Source organism: Haemorhous mexicanus, chromosome 16 (genome assembly GCF_027477595.1).
Source record: "Haemorhous mexicanus isolate bHaeMex1 chromosome 16, bHaeMex1.pri, whole genome shotgun sequence".
Taxonomy (NCBI): Eukaryota; Metazoa; Chordata; class Aves; order Passeriformes; family Fringillidae; genus Haemorhous; species Haemorhous mexicanus.
In genome coordinates, this window is record NC_082356.1 from 891,301 (window position 1) to 908,049 (window position 16,749).

Below are 16,749 nucleotides of genomic sequence, written 5' to 3' on the forward strand. Positions count from 1 at the left end.
GGTGTTTCTCCTGTACACAAAACTTGAGTAAAGAAGCCTTTGGCCACCCCCAGCATTTGAGTGTTCTGGGGTGTCAGAGCCCCGCAGGCTCCCAAAGGCCTCTTGTTTCCATGAGGCCCCGCTGTGTCACTCTGGCCCTCGGTTCCCTGAGGATCTGGAGTGTCACACGGGTTGATGGCGTTTGTCCTTGCTGCCCCTCACATCCCCCTGCCCCACAAAGAGCCCCGAGCCAGCCGTGAGGGACAGGCCCTGCTGGCCCAGGCTGGGCTCAGGGCTTGGCCTTTCTGCTTCCTGCAGCCAAGCCAGGCCTTGCTCAGCATTGCAGTTCCCTGCCCAGAGCCTTGGGCTCCCTGCACTCCTGGCCCCAAGGATCTGCTCTCAGCACTCCCTGGGCAGCCTTTGGCACTCCCTGCCCTCCCTGGGGCCCAGCCATGCTCCAAGGCACGTGGAGTTTTGCTGCTGACTCCTTGAGCAGCTTCTTCATCCTTCTCTCAGTGCCTGAGGCTCCTGGACCCAGCCCCAAATCCACCGTGGGGCTGATTAAAATACAGAAAGCCCTCAGGAGCTCTTTGTCTTCCTTCCATTGTCTTTGAGTCTCCAGGGCTTGTGCAGTGATTGGAGTCACTTTGGAGCTCTCTTCAGGAGGAAGATTTCAAAGTGCACATAGTGATTTTTGGTTTTAGTCAAGGAAATATTTTTTTACTTTTCATTTCAGACAAGAGATGACAGAAGCATTCCCCCAGTGATCTTGATGCTGAATGTCTCCTTAGGAGGTCTGGGCAGGGAGAAGAATGAGCACGTTGCAGGCTGAGCCTGTTTGGACAAGCTGCTCCTCACCCCCAGCCTCACCATGTCTGACATCGCCCACCTAGGAATGACATCCAAAAAAAAAAAAAAAAAAAAATTAATTTTCCATAACATGAAATTTAAGTTACTAATAAAATAATAATTATCTTTTTCTTATTTATAAAAATCTTATTCTATAGTTGTATTACCAAATTTTTATGCTGTTCTTAAAAAACCTATACATTTTTAGCAACCAAGTTATTGGTCATTGGTTCTAAGTAACACAATTCCCTTCATTAATAATTAATCCCTATTGGTTATTTTTTTCTTATTCTTTATGGTAACTAGTAATATTTGCAGTCCTTTTGTAATCTTTTTTTACAATATTTTTCTCACACAGGGTAAAAGGGGCCACTCTGGGGTCCATGGAGACAGTTCTGGGTCACATTTGGGGCAGTTTTGGGTCTGGGGAGGGAATTCAGAGAGAACTTGAGGGTCTGGAGGACACTTGGGGGAGCCAGGTGGGCCCTTGGAGTGGCACTCAGGGGTTCTGAGGGACAGTTCGGGGTCCGGGGCAGCACTTGGGGGTGCAGGGGGCCCTTGGAGGTTAGGGAGGGGAATTTGGGGCCCTTCGGGGTCCGGGCGGGCCCTTGGGGGGCTCGAACGGGGCTCTCTGGGGCGCGGGGGAGATGGGAGTTGTAGGCGCGGGTATCATTCGGTTTAACGGGGCCGCGGAGCATCACGGGAGTTCGAGACGCAGCTGCAGTGGCTCTCTGCGGGGCGCGGCGTATGACGGGAGATGAAGTCTTGCCTGAAATAGCTCTGGACGTGCGCCGCGGAGCATGATGGGAGCTGTAGTGCCCGAAGTAGTTGGAACGGGGCGTTTCGGGGTTCGGGAAGGCTCTTTTGCGTTTGAGCCACGACTTGAAGTCCTCGGGAGAACGTAAAGGGTTCGGGAGCCCTTGGGGGGAGCTCGGGACGCTCTATCTGGGCTCTTTACGGCGCGGGGCATTGCAGGTTTTTGAGGCGCGGGACTGTGTTCTGAGGGGCTCTGGGGCAGCGGGGAATGAGAGGAGATGAATTCCCAGAAGTGGCTGTGCCGGGCATCTGTGGGGTTGGGAGCACTCAGGGGGTCCGAAGGGGGGGTCCGGAATCGTCGCTGAGGGGGCACTGAGGGATCCTGGATGGTCTGGGGGACACTTACGGGACAGATGAGGGGCGGATCCCGGGGGGAAGGCTGGGGGGGGGTGGGGGGGCTGTGTAGCGCGGGGCATGACGGGCGTTGTAGTCCCGGCTCCAATAGGGCTGAATCGAGCCGCGGGGCATGGCGGGAATTGTAAGCAAAACCAAAAGATGGCGCCGACATGAGGCACCGCCCCTGAGGCCTGGATCCCCGGTCTTGATTCGCTGCGAGCGGTGATGGGCGGGAGCCTCGGCAAATGGCAGGCGGCGGAGGCGGGAACAGCGCATTCCACCTCTCCAGTCACTCCCAGTCCAGCCCTGTTCATCCCCAGTACAGACCAGTACAACCGCAGTACAGACCAGTTCATCCCACTTAGAAGCCAGTAGAACCCCAGTGCCCCTCCAATCCCTCCCAGTACAGCCGAGTCCGTCCCAATACATCTGAGTTCATTCCCAGTCCCTTCCAGTTCCCCCCAGTCTTCCCCACCTGCTCTCTGTGGCTTTGGGATTCCAGACCTGGGCACTGGGGCTGATGGCTGTCCCAGGGAAGGAGCTGGACAAGGCGTCCATTGCCCCGGAGCTGTAATTTGGATTGTCACTTGCCACTGTTCCTCTGAGCTCTTCTTTGTTTTTGGAGATGGGCTCTCAGTGAGCTGGTGGCTCTCCAGTAATGGCCCTGCCAGCAGCCAGGGCAGAGAATGAACTGAGTTTCTCCTCCTGCCGTTGTTGGTGCCCTGTCTGGGTGTGCAGATGAGTCTCTTATCTCTTAGCCCGCAGGAGCACCGGTCTCCTGAGGCTGCCCTGTTTGGAGGCTGCACTCACAGGCACTGGTGTTGTGTAACAGATGGCACCAGATTCTTGGGGTGGCTTTCCAGAAATGCACCATGGTTAGGGGAAAAGCTTTGTTCTTGCCCTGGCAATGGATTTGCTCAGGGCCAGGATCACAGATTTGTTCCGAAGGCTGTAGATGAATGGATTTAAGAGGGGGTACAGGACTGTGTTCAGCAGAGCTACAATTCTGCTGGTGCTCAAGGAAACAGCTTCTGCAGGACACGTGTAGAGAGCAATGCAGCTCCCATAGGCAATGGATAAGGTGACGAGATGGGAAGAACACGTAGTCAAAGCTTTCTTCCTCCCAGAGGCTGCTGGAAGATGCAGAACACAGAGGAGGATGCAGATGTAAAATGCCAGAGTCAAACATAAGGAACCCAGCACGACACAGGATAAGAAGACAGAGTCTATTTTCCAAAGCAGGCTGGTGTCAGAGCAGGAGAGTTTGAACAAGGGGGAGTTGTCACAAAGGAAATGGGGGATCTTGGAGCCACAGAAAGACAGCTCAGAGAGGAAGAGCAGCCGGTAGCTCTGCAGGCCAAAGCCGAGGACCCAAGCAGCAACAACCAGGTGGACACAGAGCTGAGGCTTCATGATGGCAGCGTATTGCAAAGGTTGGCAGATGGCAACATAGTGGTCAAAGGACATGACAACGAGCAGAATGAACTCTGTGCAGCCCAGGGCAAAATAGAAATAGTTTTGGGCAAAGCAGCTGCTTAGTGAGAGAGCGTTCTGGCCAGAACTCAGCATCACAAACAATTTGATGCTTGTGGAGGATGTAAGCCAGATTTCCAGGAAGGCCAGGTTGCTGATGAAAAAGTACATGGGGGTTTGCAGGTGGTGATCCACACACACGAGGAAAATGATGGTTGCATTCCCCATCACTGTTGTCAGGTACATGAGCAGGAGGACCAGAGAGGAGAATACCTGCAGTCTTGGATCAAGCTCTGGGAAACCCTCTAGGATGAACTCAGTAACTGCTGTTTCATTTTCTGGTCCCATGCTGAAATCCAGCTCATCCTGCTGAGACAGGAACATGGCAAAAACAAGTGGGATAATTTCACAGTCTGGACAAACATTTCTATCCCTCTTTCTCTGCTTCTTTCTTTTCCTGTAGTCTTGCTATAGAGCGCAGAGGTCGTGCTTCAAACAATTCTCACACCCTGATTGTTCAGTTTCCCACTTCAGGAAGAGACCCCAGGGATTTTATTGTGTTCTTTCTACCTTTTCCAAACACCCCCGAAGAATTCTTTCCCCAGACAGAGCATTCTAAAGAGCTATTGGCTATTTCCCCCCATTCCTGGGAAATTCCTGGCTCACTCAGACCTACTGCAAAATCTGTCACACCCATGTGCCAAACACCTCTCACCTACAGCACAAACACTAAACTGTGAAATTACATCCAATCTGTGCATTGAACGTCCTTGTTTCTACTTTTCAGTACTTGCCTTTGGAGTCGCTGAGGATCTGTTGATTCCAAAATAAGCAATCCCAAGTATCTCTTTTGCAATCCTCTGCTTTCTTCCACAGCTTTTCCCTCTCTGGGTCTTCAGGAAAGGAATGGGGAGGGCAGAATAGGGACCAAGTATAGCTTGGTTTTTTAGTACTCTAAATGAGGACTGGAATTTATTATGGATCCACACAGAGTGTCACAATCTGAGCTGTCACCTGTCTGCACCAAAATGCACCTGTTCCCATGCAGTCCTTCATTGCTGTTGCTATCAAATAACCCGAGTGCAGAGCAAGAGAAAAGTGCCAGGAAGAGATCTGTAACTTTTGTTTTGTGTGCCAGTTGGGAGCAGCCAGCCTCCAAATGTTCTCTTGTCTCCACTGGCTACAGAGGGAGCCTTGAGAAAACAAATTCTCCTGGGTGTCAGCAGGGGAGTAGGTGAAACTTACTTTTCAAGTCTCAAAACCCCTTACTCTCAAATCCCTGATTAATGAAGTAATTAAGTTACTCTGTTTTGAAACCAAAATACACAGCTAAGAAAAGATACATGAGAAAAAGATATGCAATTAAAACTGGTATTTTCCCTTTCAGGTTTTTTTTTTTTGTTTGTTTGCTTTTAGACATGGAGAAGAGCGAAGCAGATGACTTTGAAAATAGGAATTTTTAAAATGCCTGGGGAGAAGAGGAGAGGGAGGGTCTGAAGCAGTGAAACAAAGCTCCGTTGATGTGCAACCAGAGCACTGAAGTCACCGGTCCCCTGGGTGGCCCAAGGACTCTCCCACCTCATTGTCCACACAGAGCAGAGGAGAGACTGGTCTGAGACAGGCCATCAACTTGAAACCAAGTGACTGAGTTCAGTCGAGAGCCCTCCAAATGAACCAACTCCAAAATGAGCAAAAATGAGTCACATTCGAAATTAAGTGTGGGACTGAAATGTTTGGGAGCTTTCCAGGTGGGGACTCGGGGCAGCCCTAGAGATGAGCAGATCCTGCTGTGCCCAGGCCGATTCTTGTGCAAAAATGCAGTGATCACCACCCTGGGTGGAGGCTCTGACTGCTTCAGAGACCCCTGCAGCACCTTCTGCTGCACAGCTGAGCAAATTACAATTACTTAAATTGAAATTTAAAACTTAATTGTAATTAAAACTGAGAAAATTACAATTATTTAAGATGCTTCCACACTCCAGAGACCACAGGCAGGTGGATTAACAGAAGCAATCAGAACAGCTTTAAGTGAAGCCACATTTCATGCAGTTGAAGGCTCTGTTGCAAGGGACACTCTTCCAATGTGAGTTATTCCATAATTCAGTTTCCCTGTGTTGGGAAGGGTGAAAGTTTGACAAGAAAGTCTCACAGATACAGATGGTTAGCAGAAAGATTTTTAAATGTAGAACCTGAAGAGGGAATAGAGATGGAAGCAAGTTTTGATATAGAAGAATTGCTGAGTCTTACTGGATAACCAAGGAGGCAAAGGGTATGTTAGTTAGAAGGGGTTTTTATGACTCAGAGCAAAGGATAAACCCACCTCAAACCAGAAGATGTTTTTACCAAGCAGAAAGATTCCACAGACAAACAAGTCAGCAGATATTGCAAGTAGAAAAAAAGGTCTCCGAATTTTCCACTGCAAGAAAACTGAAAACCAACTTCTAGCTTAAATTGTAACATCCTAACTTTTAGTGATTGGAGAATAGCACCATGAATATGGTAAATCAGTAGTTATGAAAAGCTACAGATAAAAGTTAAGGTATAGATTGGTTCTGCTGTATTAAGATGCTCAGCAAAGAAAAGTATATAATGCATTGTAACCTAAACTGAGGGTCTCCAGGCCTGCCTGAAGCTGGAGCTGACAGCTGAGGGCACAGGCTCTGTCACCTAAGACCCCAGGCTGCTGTAACCTCTTGGATGGAATAAACTGCATTTTGTAGAGCTGCTGGATTCCCACATCTCTCCTTCAGGCTCTAACAATGGCGCCCAACATGCGGCACCATCAGTCAGAGCCTGAATGAGGGACACAGGTCTCCAGGCCTGCCTGCAGCTGGAGCTGACACAGCTGACACCTGCATGCACAGGCTCTGTCACCCACAACCCTGGACTGCTGTAATGTCTTGGATGTAACAAACTGCATTTTGGAGAGCTGCCTGGAGTCCTGCATCTCTCATTCAGGCTCTTACCATGAGTTCTGTTCCAGGTATAGTGGATCGGAGTCGTGGCACTGGAGGTTTTGAATCTACAGGACCACCTCAGGTTCTTTGGACTCAGAAGGTGACAGATGAGTGTCTGGTAATTCAATGTTTGGTCACTGCTAAGGGATGTCATCCAGAAACTACAGCTAGATCAGGTTTACTTGGCACAGGAGCAGATGTAACTATAATTTCACAGCTTGTTTGGCCTCACTCAATCAACCTTTGGAGGTGTTGGGTTAGATGGGTAAACTGCTGGTGCTTTATCTGCTATTATGATCACTGTACCACATCCGGAAGGCCAACAAGCTAACATCAGACCTTGTGTTACTAATGCTGAGTCTAATTTATGGGGACGTGATTGCTTAACCCAAAGGGATGTTAAAATTACCGCGGATTTTTAGTGGGGGCCACTGGGATGCAGGGCCTTAAACGTCCGGCTGTGTCCTTGACATGGCTGACAGATGAGCCTGTCTGGATTGGTCAGTGACCCCTGCCCCCTGAAAAGCTTCTTGCCCTGCGAGGCTTAGTGAAAGAACAATTACTAGCTGGACATATTGAAAACTCATTTAGCCCATGGAATACACCTGTATTTGTAATAAAAAAGAAATCAAAAAAGTGGAGACTTCTGCACGATTTGTGGCGCATAAACACTGTGATGGCTGCAATGGGTGCTCTACAGTCAGGTCTCCCAACACCAAACTTTCTGCGTCCTTTACGTGACTTACAAGTCTCTCCTATATTCTACCATTTTCTGTCTTTGAATTCAAAACAGCCGAACTTCAAGAAAAGCATTAAGGTATGGGTGAAAGATTTAATCAGGGGAAAGTGGTCTGGCCCAGTGGAATTAGTAACATGGGGAAGAGGATACGCGTGTGTTTTAACAGAAAATGGCCCTCAATGGGTCTCTGCCCGTTGTGTCAAACCTTGTTTGGAGCACACAGAAAAGGACAGGATGGGTGGTTCTACAGTGGAAGCAAAATGAGTAGGTAATTGCATTGGTTATTAGGTGGATGGAAGCATGGACCCTCAAGGAATGTGTGGTAAAGATGGTAATTCAAGACAGAGTAAAGGGAGTTATAAGCTTACCCTGAAAATCCAAAATTTAAGTTAGTGGATGTTACTTTTGCTTCTTTTCCTTGAATTCTCTTAGAGAGGTTGGTAGTACTGAGAAATGTGTCGTGTACCATTTCCTTTTGCAGGGCACCGACAGTCCCAAAATAGGGGGATTTGATGTACCTAAGGGAGAAGTGTTGCCTTTGTACAGGGGTTGAATTAGTAGCTGAAGTCCACATTTTGAGCAACTAGGTTAGTTGCCCATTATGAGAGCAGCAGCCAGTTGTAAAGTTAAGTGGATGCTACTGAGTTCTGAGTGGTGACTAGGCAGATGACTTGGTCTCTGACTCTGTGTGGAGAAAGTTATTGGATTAGAGGTGAAGGTGTCATTCTGCTAGAAATGTGTCATTGGGAAATTGTGAGGTCTGTAACGGTATTTGAAGATTTTTTTTTTGTGCCTTGTTTGTATATGAACATTAAGATTGTGAGGGTGTGTGTTGTGGAGTTGGTAGAAGTTGGTTATCTGTTAGTGAATGAAGAATGGATCCTCTGTCTGCTTGGATTTTTGCAAGGGCCCTGCAGAAGTCCTTAGAAGTTGTATTTGTGTGTCAAATACAAAAAGGGGGAATTGTAGGAAAGACATTCTGTACTGTTCTTGTGAGCTAGCAAAGGCCTCCTGAATATAAAGGGAAGCCCCATATCTCTCCTGAGGAAGACACCAAGGTTATCACGATGGAGATGTGATGAAGGAGAGAAAGTTAAGAGATACAGACCCTAGCTGGCTCACAGAGTGACGTGGCTCCCTGATCACCTACTGAGAATTTTGTTTCTCTCTTATAACCAATGGGCAGTGAATGTGTATGTTGAGTGAATGTAAATATCTTGAAAAACTATAAAAACAGCATGTTGCTATAATAAATCTCTCTTGCACCCTTCTGATGGAGTTGTGGTACTTTGTGCTGTGCCATGCTCTATACCGACACATCCCTGCCCTCCTAACCTGAGTGAAAGGCTGAAGTTTTGCAGGAATTGTGGTGTAAAGGCACCAGAGGTGCTGCTGTGGGCCCGAGACCTGCCTGGAGTCAGGCAATGCCTTCCCTCCTTTCAGGATCATGGAGAGCAGTTGAGGGTGTTGCGCAGGGCGTTTGCCTGGCCCCGGGACACTGCAACACTGCCAGTGGGCATTGGGATGCAACCTGCTCCCTTGGCGGCATCTGCCCGCTGCTGGTGGTGGTGCTGGGACCGATTGGTGCCTGTGAGTTTGCAAAAGGAGCGATTTCCCTCCTCCCTCCCGTGTGAGGCCGCCATGGCCCCTGAGGGGATGGAGCTCGACCGGGGTGCCCCCTGCTGGCCGGGAGTGCTCCCTGCAGCGCCCCCTGCTGGCCAGGAGTGCCCCCTGCAGTGCCCCCTGCTGGCCGGGAGTGCTCCCTGCAGCACCCCTTCTGGCCAGGAGTGCTCCCTGCAGCGCCCCCTGCTGGCCGGGAGTGCTCCCTGCAGTGCCCCCTGTTGCCAGGAGTGCTCTCTGCAGCGCCCCCTGCTGGCCGGGACTGCTCCCTGCAGCGCCCCCTGCTGGCCGGGAGTGCTCCCTGCAGCGCCCCCTGCTGGCCGGGACTGCTCCCTGCAGCGCCCCCTGCTGGCCGGGAGTGCTCCCTGCAGCGCCCCCAGCTGGCCGCGGGTATAACTGCCACAAAAACCAACAGCGCTGAGTGGGAGGGAAAGTTCTGGTTTTGTGTTGTTTGTTCTGTTCTGGTTTATAAATTTTCCAGTAAAGAGCTGTTGTTCCTTTTCTTGCACTTTTGCTTAGAAGCCCCATCATTTTTGAAACTAAAAAAAAATTTTAACATGGGTCTTCTTTCCATTCCAGGAACGTTCCCACTTTCCTCAGCAGATATTTCTCATTTAAATGAGTTGCCAACTCCTGGGTTCCAGCATGGAGGGGACAGACACCCCAGAGAGAGATAGGTTCAGGGACTGGGCCACCTCATGCTCTGCCCTTTAAGCCAGTCAGGCCACCAAGGGCACTCTCCCCAGGTGGCACTTCTGGTCACCCAGAAACTCAGGAGCTGGCTTTGGCAGAGTGTCACACTGTCCCCAATGTGCCACAGCTGACAGACTGATGGACAGACAGGACTTGGGCTCATCAAAAGCAAGGCCTGACCCACCCCTGCCACACACAGGTGTTCCAAAATGTCTCCAGACAACAAACTTTTCCTGTCTCTGGCACCCCACCCTGCACCATGGCCTGATCCTGACTGCCCTGGCAAAGGGGGAGGCTCTGGAACCCCCAACGGGCCTTTGTGACATCCTCGTGTGGGGCACATGGCAGAGGAGGGATTTGGGACAGGGGAGAAGAGAATCCAGAGCTTCCTGAAGGCTGCTTTGGCCATCAGAGCAGTGAAGGTCCAGGGCCCTGCCAGGTTCCTCTGATGGGGGAAATGTTCTGGGGGAAAAATCCAGGGTTTGTTCCTTTTTGGGGGCTTTCCCTGAAAGTTGTTCCTTTTTGTGACCCTTTGGACTCTGAACCTTGTTGCTGTTGCTGTTGGTTTTATTCTCTGTCGTTGCTGTTGCAGGAAATTGTTCTTTTCTCAGCCCTTTGTGGTCTTTTTGCCTCCACAGGGAGGAAGAGGGGCAGTTTTGGTGGCAGCACACACACGAGTGGGTGCCCATGGGTGGGGACCCCCAGTGCCCCCCAGTTCCCCCGCGTGTCACAGCACATTCCTGTAGGTGTCACCGGGTTCCCGCGGTTGCCCCTGGGGTCCCCGCAGTTCCGCGTAGGTCACCTGGGGATCCTGGAGTGTGGTGGCACGGGGGGACACTGCGAGAGACACGGGCTGTGGGATCTGGGTGGGGTGACACTCATGGGTGACATGTCCCTCTGCGTGTGTTCCCTCCATACTCACCTGCTGCCCTCTTGGTGACCACGACGTGGGTGTACAGCACCTCCCCCTCCTCTGGGGGGGGTGGGGGATCTGGGGGGGCCCTGAGGGAATAAAGGGGATGTGGGGGAGGGAGTGGGAGGTCTTGGGGAATGGGGTAAAAGGGGAGGGTGTGTTTTGGGCCCCCCACTCACCTTTCCTGATTCTTCCTGGCAGCTGCAAAGGAAAGAGGAGAGGGGTGACTGTGGGGTCCCAGTGCCCAGAACCCTGTCAGGATTCCTGAACCCCCACATGACCCTCAATTTCCCACAGGTCCCCCAAGCATCCCTGAAGTCTCCCAGAACTGATGAATCTCCCCAGTGCCCCCAACCAACTCCGCCTCAAGGATCCAAAGCCCAGCAGGGACAGAGACCCCCCAAAAGCCCCCGGGGCCACTGAAAGAACCCCCAACATCCTTGCAGGACCCTCCAGCACCACCCCAAACCCTACAGGACCCCCAACCAAGGTCACAGTTCTAGGGCTGTGGGAGCTGCATTATGGTTCCCCAATTCTGGGAGCCTCTACAGCTCCCTGGGATACCGGTCTCTCCATTGCCACCCACCCACACGGTGCCACCGGTGCCAGGCCACAATGACACCCACGAGCAGGAGCAGGAACAAAAGGGCCCCACCATACCCTGAAGCCACTGCAAGAAACAGAGGGGGACACATCAGGGTCACCCATCAGCACAGGGATCCTGCAATCCCTGGTGAACTTGTGTCACCTTACCTGCATCCCTGTGTGTCCCTGTATCCCGTGGTGTCACCTCCAGGGCTAGCTCTGGGCTGAGTGCCCGGAACACGCAATGCTCGTCTGCCTGGTTGGTGGCCATGCACTGGTAGGTGCCTGAATGTCCCATATTGGTGACCCTGAACTCCAGAAGGGGACCCCGGGCCACCTCCTGCCCATTGCGCAGCCAGGTGAAGGTGACAGGGGCTGAGCCCACCTGCACTAAGCAGTGCAGTGTCACTGGGTCACCTGCATGCACCTGGTGTGACAGGGAACCGGGGGTGATGGTGGCATTGGCCACGGGCACTGCAAGGACAGAGAGGGGGCTGTGGGCACAGGGAGGGGCTGGCAGCCAATGTGGGGGGGGATAGGGACAGGGGGGATGGGTGTGATGGGGGATTTCGGGGATGGGGTCACACCACGGAGGGGTGAGGGGACACAGGGCAGAGGAGAGGAGACCCAAGAAATGTGTCAGGGGGACAGGGACGCACCCAGGCAGGGGACAAGAGGAGGCAATGGGGGTCCCCGTGCCCATCCCCACATTCACTTCACCATGAAACGGAGTCAGGTGCTGCTCTTCTGCACAGCCCTACCCTCCTCGGAGCGCACATCGCAGCTGTAATTCCCTGAGTGGGAGACCCCCACGGCAGGCACCAGCAGCTGCGGGGACCCCTGCGGGCCCCCCACCACCTGCCTGTCCCGGTAGAACAGGAGGGGAAGTGCAGGAGGGAGGCTTGGAGCCGCAGGGGGCTGGGGGTGCTGAGGCAGCTGAGAGTCAGGGGGGACCCCGTGGTGAGCTTGGGGGACCCTCCAGCACCGGCACCGGAAGGAGTTAGGGAAGGAGAGGGGAGGTGAGGACTGTGACTCAGAGTGCACTGGGAAGTGGCTTTGGGGCTGACAGGAGATGGGAGTTCCAGCCGTGGGGGTGCTCACCGTGCACTGTCACTGTCACTGCTGCTGAGCCTGACGGCCAGGACCTCACCCAGCCCTTGCAGCGGTAGCTGCCGCTGTGGTTCAGCTGGAGGGGGGACAGGGACAGCTCGGTCGCATTAAGGGACCTCGTCAGATTATTCTCATCCTTGAAAAATCGCACCTTGGTGACTGGGCTGTTCCACCGCCCCCGGCAGCGCAGTGTCACCGTGTCCCCCTCCAGCAGCGCCCGTGCTGGCACCTGCAGCACCAGATCATCTGTGGGACAGGAGGGTCCCATCTTACTGAGGGGCTCGAGATTGGTCAGAGGTGGGTCCCCATGGCACTGGGGACATCTGGGTGCACTGGGATGCACTGGGATGTCCCTGTGTGCAGGGCACAGGCTCCTGCCACACGAGGGGTGTGAAGCTACCCACAGAGTGGAGCCCACCCAGACCTGTCAGGGGCCACCCAGACCATTTAAGATCCCCCCTCACCATCTAAGACTGTCACAGGGGGGCTGAGCCCAGTGCCAGGTCTGTCACACTCGTAGGTGCCACTCTCTGTGACATTGAGGCGGTCATGTCTCTCCTGCCACCAGCGCTGCCCGTCCTTGTACCAGGTGGTGGCACCGGCGGTCCCCAAGCCCTGGCAGGTCAGTGTCACCCGGTCCCACACCACCGGCGGCGTCCAAGGGGGTTCCACGAGGAGCTGGGGGGTCTGGGCCCCTGCGGGTGACAGGGGACAGCAGCCTGCCAGGGCCAGCGTGGGGTGGGAACAGCGCTGTGGGGACATGGCATCCCCCAAGGACTCACCAGCGAGGCCGAGGGTCTGGGCTGGAGGGAGAAGGGACAGGGCTGGGCAGGCTGGCACTGAGGGGACAGAGGCACACGGGGTACAGGATGTGAGAGCTGTCCAGAACTGTCCCCATGGGGACAGCAGCTCTTTTTGGAAAGTGCATGGGGGTGGTCCCCAAAAGATTTGGTGAGGCAGGGGGACATGTCTGTGTCACAGCCACCCATGCACCACATCCCTGAGGCACGGCAACCTTGGGAACAGGGACACTGAGACCACTGAGGCAGAACATGGGGACACTGTGGACACCCCAGACACAAGGACACCACAGACACAGCCCATGCGTGCCCAGGTCACCCCCACCAGATCATGATCCTATCCCCATGATCCCATCCCCATGGCCACATCCTCACGGTTCTTGTCCCCTTCGGTCCCTGCATCCCAGTTCCCTTGGCCCTATCCCCAAAACTACCTGAGCCCAAAGGTGCCAGTCCCACATTCCTGTCCCCAAATCCCCATCCCCAAATTCCTGCCCCCTGTTTCTGTCCCCAAACCCACCCCACATCAGTCACAGTCACACCAAGGTCTACTGTGGGTAAGACGGAGTGGCTCTGCTGGCATTGGGGACCTTGGGGGACCCAGCAGCCCCCCTGCGCCCCCTCCCTGCCCTATCCCCATACTTTCAGGCCCGTGCCCAGGGCACTCACCCCACAGGAGCAGTGCCACCTTCCCTGCAATCCCGGTGTCCCCAGCCATGTGCACTGGCTGTCACTCGCTGTCACTCCCCTGGCTGGCGGCTCTTTGGATGAAGAGGAAGGAAGTGAGGTCACGCCTGTCCCCACGTGGAGGTGGCCCTTGGTGGGGCAGGGTGACCACAAGCTGGGCACAGGAAGGGGACAAGGGCGGGTGGGACAAGGTGGGACATGGGGTTCCAAGGAGTGGGGGGCTCAGGGGGTTTTGGGGAGCTAGGGAAGAATGTCCAGGGGAATGGGGGGATCCCAGGGATGGGGTCCCTTGTGAATGAGGGTGCTGAGGAGGGGGAGTCACTGGGAATGGGGGTGCTATGGGAATGGGGGTCCCCAGGGCCTGGGGGACTCAGGGATGGGAGTCCTAGAGGAATGTGGGCTCCAGGGATTTGGGGTCAGGAGATGGGGGTCCTGGGGATGAGAGTGCCAAGGGAATGGGGAGTCCTGGGAGAATAAAGGTCCTGGGGAAAGGGAGATTTCAGGGGATGGAATGAACAGGTGAGGGTTCCTTGGGAATGGCGTGCTGGGCCATGGAGATCCTGGGGAATGGCAGTACTGGGATGGGGTCCCAGGGATGGGGTGATATAAGGAATGGGGCCCCCATGGTTGGGTTCCCAGGGGAAGGGGGGTACCAGGGATGGGCAGTGTCTGGATGGGCAAAGGCATCTCATCTCCTTCCCTGGGTGCCTCAGATTTTGGGGTGACCCAGGGAACAGCACAGCCCCCATGGGGTGCTCATTTCCTGTGCAGGCATCACATGGCGATCCTCTGCTTCTGTGCCCTCCCCTACCCTTCATTTCTCCTCTCTTTATTTATCTTTCTTCCTTATTTTCCTCACTTTTGTACCAGGTCCCCTCACCCCTGGTTCCTGGCTAAGCAATCCCAGGGAGCACCTGAGAAGGGAAGGGGTTGGGGGGACCAAGGGGAATGGGAAAATGGGGAGCAGGAGGTGCAGGGAAGGGTGGGGAGGCTGTGAGGAATGGAGGTGTTGGGCTGTGACCCCTCAGTATTTTCACTCTCTTTTTCCTGGACAAGAAGGAAGAAGCTGTTTGTGCTCAGTTTCAGATGGGAAAGGGAGGCAGTTCTGTCCTGGGGGGCACATCCAGGGGGCTCCTGTCCGAGGAGGATCCTGTCCCAGGGGGTGACACATCCTGGCATGAGGGAACCTTTACCAGAGGGTGGCAGTTCCAGAAATGTCCCTGCAGATTCCTGGCCAGGAGCATTTCCCAGGGGTAGCACATCCTGGGGACCCCTGTCAGTCCAAGGCTGGGGCCCAGCCATGGCCCAGCCCCACTGCACAGGATGGCCATTGCCCAGCCCTGCTCAGCCCCAGGTGGCAGCCAGGACCTCAGGGTCCCCCCCCACCCCCTTGGCTTTGATTCTGGCAGCTTTAGAGCTGCTGCAGAGGTGAGAATTCTGTGGGGGAAAGAGGCCTGCCTGTGGTTTGCTCAGCCCTGCAAGAAGCGCAAAGCCGAAAGGGAGCCCAAGCAGTGGCTCTGTGAGGGCCTTTGATGGTTTTCAGAGCAGGGCTGGCTGGAAACCCGCCCTGCAGGGGCAGCTGTAGGGGAACCAGCCCGGAAATGCAGCAATTGATCATTTTGTCCCTTTGCCTAAGGGACTGAGAGAGACCCAGAACTACTGCAAATACTACACCAATCTGCTCAACAAGCTGACCTGGACCCTCCTTCTTGAACAAAACCTGCAGCCCTTTGGTACCTCATGGAAAGAATGTTTGGGTTTTGGATGTGCACACCAGAGGAGAGGGAGAAGTGTGGAAATATTGTGTGGGGGCTTCACACGAGGGGCTGGGGAACAGGGGTGTCACAGCAGGAGCAGGGAGTGCCCAGGCAGGGGAATTCAGGGCAGGCTGGAGTGGATTTAGCAGGGAATCAGACCCTGAGGCACGCACAGGCATTTCCAGAGATTCCTGTGCACTGTCCCAAGGATGGACAGAGCTTCTCCCCTTCCTCCATGGGAAGTCAATCAAATTTCAGGGTGGGAATGAGCAAAATGGGAGAGTTCCTAAAGGCAGCCCAACCAAAGGCTTCCTTAGGGGCTGGGTTGCTGCCCAGCAGGCAGGGAACAATCCCATCGAGCTGTTGGACACGCAGGGAGATTCCACACTTTGTGTTATCCACAAGCAAACGCTGCTGTGGGATGCGCCAAGGGAATCCTAAAGGGAACCCTAAAGGGAACAAAAAAGTCTAATTTCTTTGGGATTTGTTTGTGTTTTCATTGTGAGGGAGTTGTTGGGAGAGCAACAGTAAGAAGGATTCTATAAACCAGACCAATGACCTTTCTGCTGCAGGAAAGAGAAAGTGAATGTTGGCACCAAGCGGGCGGTGGGAGAATTCAGGGAGGGGTCAGGGACACATCACCCACGGGTGTCACCCCCCACCCAGGTCCCCACAACTGGTGTCACTCTCATGGCCCCCACAGGTGTCCCCTGGCCGTGCCCCACCTCAGGATCCACATGTGACCAACGTGGAGCTGTTGGGAACCTATGAGGGACAGAGGGACCCTTGTCACTACGATGACGTGCTGTGACACTGGGGGGCACTGGGGGGCACTGGGGGCACTGGTGGGCATCGATTCCCATCAGGGGTCTCTTCTTCCTCTTCACAGCACCCCATGGGGCTCCTCATGCCCCCTCCCAGTTCCAGGGGGGCACACGACCCTTTTCACTCTTATTGTACACAAAATGCAGCTTTTGATTAAACCATGTGAGAAACCTGGCTCACTCTTTAAAATTTGTAAATGATTAATAAGGGATAAAAGGATCAGTAAACAGCATGCTGGGTGCTTGGCAACTGCCAGAGGCACACTGTTAACTACAACAATTCATCTTACATACTTTTTCATTGTATTGGTTAAATACATACTCAGGAGGGTTATGCATATTCAAATATTCTTTCCAGTTTACATGTTCCAGGAATTCTTTTGCTTGGTTTGACCCTTGATTCCTTTTCATAAAGTACATGCCATACTGCAGAGTAAATTTATATATTTTATGTTCTCACAAGGCCCCCCTGTTCTGTGGTTTGACAGTTCTTGATAAACAAAGGGTCAGTGGTAAATTCCTCTTTGCATTCTTTCTTTTGATGTTTATTTACTTGCTACTTTTCAATGTGTTCTTATCATGCAGATGAGATACTCCACCAGTACATTAAA

The 16,749-nt window shown here is 53.4% G+C and overlaps 2 protein-coding genes and 1 long non-coding RNA gene across 8 annotated transcripts; 1 reads left to right on the plus strand and 2 right to left on the minus strand.

The window, feature by feature from the left end:
- Window positions 1-670: 670 nt before the first annotated feature.
- LOC132334922 (olfactory receptor 6M1-like) lies at window positions 671-3,837 on the minus strand. The gene is made up of 2 exons (XM_059861045.1): window positions 2,456-3,837; window positions 671-868 (listed from the first exon to the last, which is right to left on the minus strand). The coding sequence occupies exon 1, from the start codon at window positions 3,835-3,837 to the stop codon at window positions 2,857-2,859; it is 981 nt and encodes a 326-aa protein (XP_059717028.1). The 3' UTR covers window positions 671-868; window positions 2,456-2,856.
- Window positions 1,634-8,421, plus strand: LOC132334923 (uncharacterized). The gene is made up of 2 exons (XR_009488565.1): window positions 1,634-1,736; window positions 3,108-8,421. It is a non-coding gene; the product is annotated as an uncharacterized LOC132334923 (long non-coding RNA).
- A 1,587-nt stretch (window positions 8,422-10,008) lies between these two features.
- On the minus strand, window positions 10,009-13,656 carry LOC132335025 (Fc receptor-like protein 5). 6 transcript variants are annotated; one of them, XM_059861151.1, is made up of 9 exons: window positions 13,540-13,656; window positions 12,853-12,909; window positions 12,535-12,765; window positions 12,062-12,316; window positions 11,129-11,245; window positions 10,962-11,045; window positions 10,555-10,576; window positions 10,385-10,464; window positions 10,009-10,299 (listed from the first exon to the last, which is right to left on the minus strand). In XM_059861151.1, the coding sequence occupies exons 1-9, from the start codon at window positions 13,586-13,588 to the stop codon at window positions 10,190-10,192; spliced, it is 1,005 nt and encodes a 334-aa protein (XP_059717134.1). In that variant the 5' UTR covers window positions 13,589-13,656; the 3' UTR covers window positions 10,009-10,189. The 6 variants fall into 6 exon arrangements, with proteins under 6 accessions (XP_059717134.1, XP_059717129.1, XP_059717130.1 ...); XM_059861146.1 differs by having other exon boundaries at window positions 11,129-11,434; window positions 13,540-13,655; XM_059861147.1 differs by having other exon boundaries at window positions 11,129-11,434; window positions 12,853-12,873; window positions 13,540-13,640.
- Window positions 13,657-16,749: the final 3,093 nt, after the last annotated feature.

Excerpts from the sequence above, each read along its gene's own strand:
- LOC132335025 (XM_059861146.1), bottom strand. The coding sequence starts at position 13,588 with ATGGCTGGGGACACCGGGATTGCAGGGAAGGTGGCACTGCTCCTGTGG. Across the intron at positions 12,317-12,534 it reads CCCTGTGACAGTCTTAGATG|ATGATCTGGTGCTGCAGGTG; the intron begins GTGAGGGGGGAT and ends CCTGTCCCACAG. Across the intron at positions 11,046-11,128 it reads AGGGACACACAGGGATGCAG|TGGCTTCAGGGTATGGTGGG; the intron begins GTAAGGTGACAC and ends TGTTTCTTGCAG.
- LOC132334922 (XM_059861045.1), bottom strand. The coding sequence starts at position 3,837 with ATGTTCCTGTCTCAGCAGGATGAGCTGGATTTCAGCATGGGACCAGAA.